The sequence below is a fragment of the Lactuca saligna genome, chromosome 1 (genome assembly GCF_052625555.1).
Source record: "Lactuca saligna cultivar CGN05327 chromosome 1, ASM5262555v1, whole genome shotgun sequence".
Taxonomy (NCBI): domain Eukaryota; kingdom Viridiplantae; phylum Streptophyta; class Magnoliopsida; order Asterales; family Asteraceae; genus Lactuca; species Lactuca saligna.
This window is the reverse complement of record NC_136417.1, coordinates 187,476,217-187,485,270: the sequence shown is the minus strand read 5'-3', so window position 1 is coordinate 187,485,270 and position 9,054 is coordinate 187,476,217. Positions and strand designations below refer to the sequence as shown.

The 9,054-nt window shown below is 30.8% G+C and overlaps 1 protein-coding gene across 1 annotated transcript; it reads right to left on the bottom strand.

Moving 5' to 3' along the window:
- Positions 1–3,687: 3,687 nt before the first annotated feature.
- On the bottom strand, positions 3,688–7,311 carry LOC145001745 (GDSL esterase/lipase At5g45950-like). Its single transcript, XM_078961097.1, has 5 exons — positions 6,998–7,311; positions 6,717–6,850; positions 5,252–5,485; positions 4,601–4,847; positions 3,688–4,105 (listed from the first exon to the last, which is right to left on the bottom strand). Exons 1-5 carry the CDS (start codon positions 7,290–7,292, stop codon positions 3,921–3,923), a joined length of 1,095 nt encoding a protein of 364 aa, XP_078817223.1. The 5' UTR covers positions 7,293–7,311; the 3' UTR covers positions 3,688–3,920.
- Positions 7,312–9,054: the final 1,743 nt, after the last annotated feature.

Genomic DNA, 9,054 nt, shown 5'->3' with positions numbered 1-9,054 from the left:
ATCTACCATCTGTATGAACCTGAATCATATAAAGAAGTTGTATTGTATCCTCTTTGGCAGAATGCTATGACTAAGGAACTCACTGCTCTTCATCAGATCCGTATATGGGCTTTGGTTTCCCTTCCTCTTGGGAAACATACGATTCATATTCGTTGGGTGTACAAGATAAAAAGAAAATAGGATGCGTCTATTGAGCAGCACAAGGCCAAACTTATAGCAAAAGGGTATTCTCAACAATACGGTTTTGACTATGAGGATACTTTTGCCCCAGTGGCAAATATGACAACCATAAATACCATGATTGCAGTTGCATCTGTTCGACAGTGGACGATCTTTCAAATAGATGTCAAAAATGCCTTTTTGAATTGTGATCTCCATAAAGAGGTTTATATGCCTCCTCTCCCATGAATTCAACATCAGTCGGGTGAGGTTTTTCGGCTTTGAAAATCTTTGTATGGTCTCAAGCAAGAACCTCGTGCTTGGTTTGAGAAATTCTCCATAGTGATTACCTCTCTTGGATTTGTTCATCATGATTTGGATTTTTTATTAGATGCTCAAGTACAGGACTATTTCTTTTGTCCTTATATATGGATGAGATGATTATTACTAGTGATGACCATGGTGGTATTGAGTTTGTGAATCATGATCTAGCACGTTGATTTGCTACGAAGGACTTAGGCTTGTTGCGTTATTTCTTGGGTATTGAGGTAGCTTGGTATAAGAAAAGTTATCTTCTTTCTCAGACTAAATATATATCTAACTTCTTTACACGGGCATGCCTTTCTAACTATCGAATTGTAGATACTCCTCTTGAAACCGATGCACGATACTCTCCTACTGATGATGTTCCTTTATCCAATCTGAATCTTTATCGGACTATCGTGGGAAGTTTGGTTTATCTCACAGTTACTCGTCCGGATATTGCTCATGTTGTTCATGTTGTCAGTCAGTTTATTACTACTACTACTTACGTTCATTGGGGTGCCGTACTCTGTATTTTGAGATACGTCAGACCCTCTTGTTTCCCTCGATGACATCTCTTAAGATATGTGCCTATAGTGATGTTGATTGGGATGGTGACTATCATGATCGAAAATCCACCGCTGGATTTTGCGTGTTTCTTGGAGAGTCTGTCATTTCTTGGAAGAGCAAGAAACAAGATGTTGTTTCTAGATCTTCCACGGAGGCTGAGTATCGTGCTATGGCTATGAACTACATGTGTGATTATCTGGTTACGGTTGCTTCTTCTATACATGGGGGTCCACATTTATTCATCTACTTCCCTGCATTGTGATAACAAAAGTGCGATACAGATTGCGAAGAATTTTGTTTCCATGAGTGGACGAAGTACATTGAGATTGATTTTCACTTCACCCGTCGTCACTTAAAGCTCATGACCCTATATTTTCCATTTGTTTAGTATACATTGTAGCTTGTTGATATTTTTTCGAAGGCTTTGTCAGCGTCTCGATTTCGGTTTTTTTGTGACAAGTTTTCAATGCTTATTATTGTGGTATTGTGAGTTTAAGGGGGGATGTTAGCATATATATGTTTATTATAAGCCCACTTCTTTTGGGCTCCTTTTCGTCTCTAGCCCATTAGGGTTAGGGTTACCATAGCTTGCCTTTATATTCCCTATCTTGTTGTTCTTTGCTTTTATGATTTTCAAGAACCTTGTAATCTTTCTCTTTCATTAATCAATATGATTAATGAAAGAGAAAGATTACAAGGTTTTTGAAAAGCATAAAAGCAAAGAACAACAAGATGGGGAATATAAATGCAAGCTAAGCTAACCCTAACCCTAATGAGCTAAAGACAAAAAGAAGCGCAAAACAAATGGTTTTATAGTAAACATATATATGCTAACAAAGTGTATGGTTAGGCATAAAATATTGTCATTCATAATGATTGCTACATGTTATATGTATTGGTGAGCACATGCTATCATTTTATTAAATACGAGAAATCAAGGATGATCCTAGATCTTTTTAAGAGTTGCTTGATGATATACATGTGATTAACTTTATTAATACTTTAATTTCATCTCATATATATATATATATATATATATATATATATATATATATATATATATATATATATATATATAACAAAAAGAGTATAAAAATGCTCATGTTCAAACTTTGCAACGTGTTCAGATCCTACACAGTCTCCATAAAACCATAATCTCACCTACCACCCTCATCCTAACCTATATATCTGTACACATTCATTTATACATTCAGGCCATCCGTTATACTAACCATTAACCATGTAGTGGTGGATGTCGTATCATCACAACACTCCTTACCACTAATCTATGTGATATTTATCACTAAACACATCACTCCACCTTATTTTTTAATTACATTTAATTCAAAAATATAATGAAAATACAATAAACGACATATTTTAATACTAGTTTTTATTCAATAAAAATCATTACAACAGTTTAAAAAACAACTTAAAATAAAAGAGAAAAAATCCATAAAAATACAAACACAAACAAATTAAATTAGTTTTTTAAACCCTACTTTTAAGCAATCCATTTTGGAGAATCCTTAATTTTTTTAGCCAAGTTTTGAGGTTTGTAACGGTATGTGGTTTATGTCTTCATATTGATGCATGACCACCACAACTGGATCAATATCGCCTTCGTGTCCGTTGTTTATAACAAAATTATAAATTCTGACGAACTCGCGATATTTTACCCTCATATCGCGATACTTGAAACATATTTCGTCAAGATTATGACTTGGAGCACCCATTAAATCATGGAAAACGTTTCAAACTCTTTCCCAAAAATCTCTAGATACACTATTACTTACGTCTTCCGAAACCGACACCCATGTTGCTGCTAACTTCTCTTCTTCCTCTTCCGACCAAGTCCGCATTTTGAGAGCCATGTTTTTTGAAAGATCAAGAAACATAAATGTGTGATTGTGAGAGAAGAATTGTGCGAGATAGAAGAAGATGTATTTTGGTACTTATATAGTAAGTTTATAATGATTTTTTTTATTTAGGTAAAAAAAAAACCTAAACTAGCCATTAGAAGCATTAAATTTCTATTCAATTTCATTGGTCGTTGCTCTCCGTTGTATACACCACGAACGGCCATGAAGACGGAGGACCACAGAACCTCAGGGTGGTGTGCACGGTGGTTTTCCATGGCCACGTATACCACATACTCATTTGTGCTTTGTATACCATTTAGTCTCATATTCCATCCTTAGACAATCAAAAATATCCCCTTCATAATACATCATCAATAGAAATCCACTAAACCTTATATACCTATAAAATTACCATCAAAATAAACTTTTCCACTTTTGATTTGTAAAATTAGAACTTACGTTGTAATTTTTATTTTTTACTTTACAAATTAAATCGAAATGATCAAATAATGTTTATTTCATTGTTCTTCATATATTTCTTATGCTTTTAAAGTTCATATTGGAGATAATTCAACTTTATTCTATATTTTTTCATTTTAATCCTTGAAATTTATGGAGAACGTGTTTTGAGAATGAAATGATCAAATAATGTTTATTTCAATGTTCTTCATATATCAGCAACTTATTTTCTAACATCTTAGAAAAGTTAATAACATCTGTTGAAATTTTATAAATGAAAATAGGAACAAAATTTTATAAATGAAAATAGGTACAATACATATGATGCCTAAAATGAAACATAATTTGCTCATGATTAAGATCATATAAAACTTCTTGAACAATGAACACACATATATAAACCTAAAGGAACTTAGACAATACACAATACTACAATACTACAATTGAGTAAAGGAAATCGAAAATAACTGTTTTAATACCTTTGAAACGATAAAGGCATAGTGAAATGGTTGACATGTCCATAGAGGCATAAGACTAACTGCAAGTGAAATACGTACAAACAGGGTGCTAAAGACTTGCAATTAGAGATTTTACTGACTCTTCTGCGATTATGTAATACATTTTTTCTGTAAAATGAACAGCATCCCAGTAAATGTATTTTGAACGATTCGTACATGTACTCAATCCCTTTAAGCTTGCCCCAAATTGTGTCAACCCATCTCCACAACAACCCTTTTTAGATTCTGTAAAACCTGCCAATTTCATTTTAACCAAAAAACATTTTTCAAAAATTTCTCATGGTTTTATGTGTTAAACTCAAAAATACTTTTTTTTCAATAATTTTTAGGATGAAACTACATGTTAACTTTTACATGTTATTTGTGCTAAAATTTATAGAATAATAATTGATAGTTATTTACTTAGAAATTTATGAGTTTGTTATTACTTAATTTACGTAGAAAATCTTCACATTAGTAGTTTCTTAGCTAGTCGGTATGTAAATAGATGTTATATTCGAATCCAACAACTTTATGAATAAGTCCAACCAAAGTGTTTCATCAATTTTCTAGACAAAAATGAAAATTTTCATTCATGATTCGGAATATATATATATATATATATATATATATATATATATATATATATATATATATATATATATATATATATATATATATATATATATATATATATATATATATATATATATCAAAAGATCAATATTTGCAGAAGATGAAGATACTTACCATATTTTGTTGGGTTTTGTAAGGTGTTTTGAATGACACCATAAATGTCAACAAAAATAGTACTCATGTGCAATGTTTTTTCGAGGGTAAACAACTTTGCCTTCAACAAAATGTTAAAAGAGAGAGCCACTTGGTTCATTTCCTTGTTGCAATCAACATTATTCGTTAATGTCTTTATCATAGGCATACATCCGAATGGCTCCATCCCGACAACCATCAATCTGGTTACTCCTAGTGAATGCATTTCCTATAATTTCCAAAAACAAATAATATATGGATACGGTTTTTGTATTTTTAAAGCATGTTTTTCTGAACAACAATCGTATAGCGGGATTGTGAAAAATACAAAATGTATCCTAAGATCCTGGTTTTTGTCACGGATTACGATCGAAAAAACATACCTTATGTACACTTAAAATTTATTAAGGTTTTTTAATTCTCTAGTTATTTATAATTACAAGAAAAAAATTTCACATAATGATATAAGGAAAAATATTGATAACATGTGAGCAAATCTTGACTACATGATTTTCAACATCCACAAGACCAGAAAATCATTGTTTCTTTTTTGGTTTATTTAAGTTTTAACCTTTTATTTTATTAGAAAAAAGGGACACAAAACTGTAGATATCAAATTTAATGAATTCTTACCCTTATGTAACTTTCCATACAATTGATCAAGAAACCTTGGTATTGGGCGATGGTAAACATCTGGGATCGAGTAGGATCAATGTAGTAATTTTGTAAAAAGTCGTTTGTGCCCATGCTCAAAATGAACACAGCATTCTCTACAATCCTATGCGAAGATTCTTCTCCCACAAGCTTCCCTAAACGAGTCTTATACTCCTTAAAGTAGTCCAATTGTTTTCGAAGAGACATAACATTCTGCATTTAAAAAGAAAACAATAATTAGTTTATGAATCAATTTGTTATTAAGTAGTAATTTATTGTTTTAAATGACACATGTTAATGTTAATTTATTTAAGATTAACAATCATGGACATAATAATTTTAACCTCTAAAGCCAATAACAAAGATTAATTGGAACAATAATCTTGTAAAATGATGATCAAACTTGTGTTTGTTTGCACCCACGATTCGTAGTTGCTTTTATAAAATATATTATATACCACTAGTAGTTTGTTTGCACCCAAGATTCTAGTTGCCTTTATGAAATATTTTTCATACTACACGTAATATCTAGCAATAATTAATTGCATCATTCCACATAATTAAGACGTCAGAGATCAAGATTTTAATATATGGTTTAATGAGATTTGAATGAGGTGACATCCTTAACTGACATTCAACAGATTAAGCTCTACAATTTATTTTATGATGTCATGTTGGCTTTCAATGGGTATGAAGTGCGACGATCATTGAACTCTTCAGAGGTAAAAAGGAATTTTTTTAATTCTTAAATATATGTTCATTGAACTTTATAGACTTTAATTCATTACCTAAATTTTTTTATAGAATTGTATGGATAATAGAATCATGATATCTCAGATCATTGCACTTTAAAGAGTCCAATTTATTATGGATGGACTCAGATATTTTTATTTAATCATTTAATTTACACTTATCTATAAATCGAAGTTTTATAACATTTCATCAAATATTCTACTTAATGGTTGATCAAATACTAAAAACACTCTAATTGTGGATGCCTTTATATTTTTTATTTAATTGTATGATTTACATTTATCTATCAAATTGAAGGTTTATAACGTTTAATCAAATATTCTACTTAACCGTGGATCAAACACTATAGGGTGATCAATTACCAACTGTCGAGTATATTAACATATTGACCGACCATGATGAGGTCTCCTATTTAAGACACACTGCAAGCATGTCCTCTATAACATCAAACTTGGTTAGAATTTAAAAGTTTCAGCTTTAATAAAGCAATCAAGAAAATTTATGTAATAATTAAATTAAAAGACTCCGAGTAATTTTAATTTAGTATGGTGACAATTTGACTATTTTTTCTGTTTAACTAGGTTTGTTTCTTCTACCAATTGAACTTGTTCTAATACCAAATTTAACCGAAATCAACACATATATCCATCAATAAATGAAATCTCTACATTTAGGTTTATATGTCACTTACAGTGATATTATCCGCTGTGAAATCATCATAACCAGAACCACCTGATGCAAAACTAACACCATGCAACAAGTCCTCATCCATCAGATTTTGATCCAAATAAGCTTTGATTGTGTTTGTATAACCTAAAGCCTCAGCTGCACATACACAAACAAACAACTAATCATGAGCAACAAAGTCAATTACTTACAATACAACACTTATAAAAGTATGAGCTAGCTAGGCACCTTCCACAAGTATCGATCCTACAAGTATTCATGCATGAAAACTATAATAAAAGTTACCAATCATATCTGTGGAGAGTCTGCCATTAGTGAACCTTCCAGTTGGCTTGGAATGACCAAAATCTTTCCCATAAGGCAGAAAGTTTCCTTTGTGCCATGTATTTGGAAGATTGTTGTTGTTACCAGGATCAACACTCGAATCACCAAATACCAGAATGCACGTAACATTGTACTTGGCTGCAAGAACCCTAAGCTTATGAGCACTGTGCACGACACGTGCATTGCATGTGACCAGAACCTCGAACAATAGTATCACTATTACTAGGTAAACTGCCACCCATGCTAAATGTTTCATTTTCAACCGATAAAGAATGTTTTGTGGGACAAAATGAACAATATTCTGACTGGCCTCTCAATGGTACGTTTTTATAGACATGCCATTTAATATTGGTAGGTTTGGGCATGACATATGAAGCCAAATCCATTTATTGTAACTTTGAAAACATGTACATAAGCAACATCAATATCGTCACTAGCATCAATATAGTCATATATCTTAATTTTTGTAGTTGGATTCGGATTTGCATTAGCAGTTGGGAAACAGCTATATATATATATATATATATATATATATATATATATATATATATATATATATATATATATATATATATATATATATATATATATATATATATATATATTCGATAAATTGGCAACGGATCTTATGCAAAAACAATATTGTAAGAGATTAGCAAGTAGCTAATCTGTCACATAAATTTAGATGATTAAACATGGTGGAAATTAGTATCTAAAATCTATTGCTACGATTAATAAAAAAAAAGTATAATTATTTTTGAAATTAATGGTATGCAGTTATTCACTATAAATTAAAGGGAATAAGACTTATTAAGGTAATTTACTTTTCGTTATATTTACATCTGCATAACTATTTTTTTTTTTGTGTACACATGATCTAGGTAATAAATTTGTTGGAATTTTTCACATATGACCATTATGATCTGCTATAACAGGTTAAATCCTAAATGTGAACGCTTTCAATAAGTTCGTTACCTACATGTGTACAAAAAAAAAAAATTACTCAAATATAAACAAAACGAAAAGTAAAAATTAAATTATATGAATGGTCCCTATGGTTTGGGGAAATTTTTGTTTTTAGTCCCTAACTTATTTTTTTAACTTGGATGGTCCCTACTGTTTATTTTTGTTACGCGTTTGGTCTCTGTTTTACCTAAAAGACTATTGTACCCTTAATTTATTTTTTAATTACTTTTTCTTATTTATGTATTTATTTTTTACATATTTAAAAAAATAATAAACCACACTAATATGTGTGGTCTATTATTATTTTTTTTTTAAATATGTAAAAAATAAATACATAAATAAGAAATTTAATTAAAAAATAAATTAATAAGGGCACAATAGTCTTTTTAGGTAACACAGGACCAAACGCGCAATAAAAATAAACAGTAGGGATCATCCTAGTTAAAAAAAAAATAAGTTAGAGACCGAAAAAAAAAAAAGAATTCCCCCAAACCACGGGGACCATTCGTGTAATTTAATTTTTACTTGTTGTTTTTTTCATATTTGGGTAACTATTTTTTTTGTACACATCTAGGTAACGAACTTGTTGAAAACGTTCACATCTAGGATTTAAACTGCTATAGCATGTCATAATGATCATATGTGAACACTTCCAACAAGTTTGTTACCTAGACTTTCCATCTTGATGTTTACATGCCTATAGGGCTTGAGTAGTTCATACTTTTCAACTTGAAGAAAACATAACTTAGGGAGAGTTACTGGAGGAGGTGGAGGAAGAGTTGGATAAGCATGAGTTCTAGTTCCATCATTGCTTGAAGAAGGGAACATTCTTTCACCTTGATCAACATGTGGAAGATCATCTTCAGATAGAGAAGGAAAAACATTTCCAGAAGCACGAGGAAGACCATTGATGTCTGAACTTGACATCTATAAAGGGAAAAAAGAGAATTCAAGTTAGTTGATTTTAATCCATAATTATTAATCCAAAATTTTAAATTATGGTTCGGATCCATATTTTCGATTCGAATTCTAAAGAAGGACGTCGTAATCAA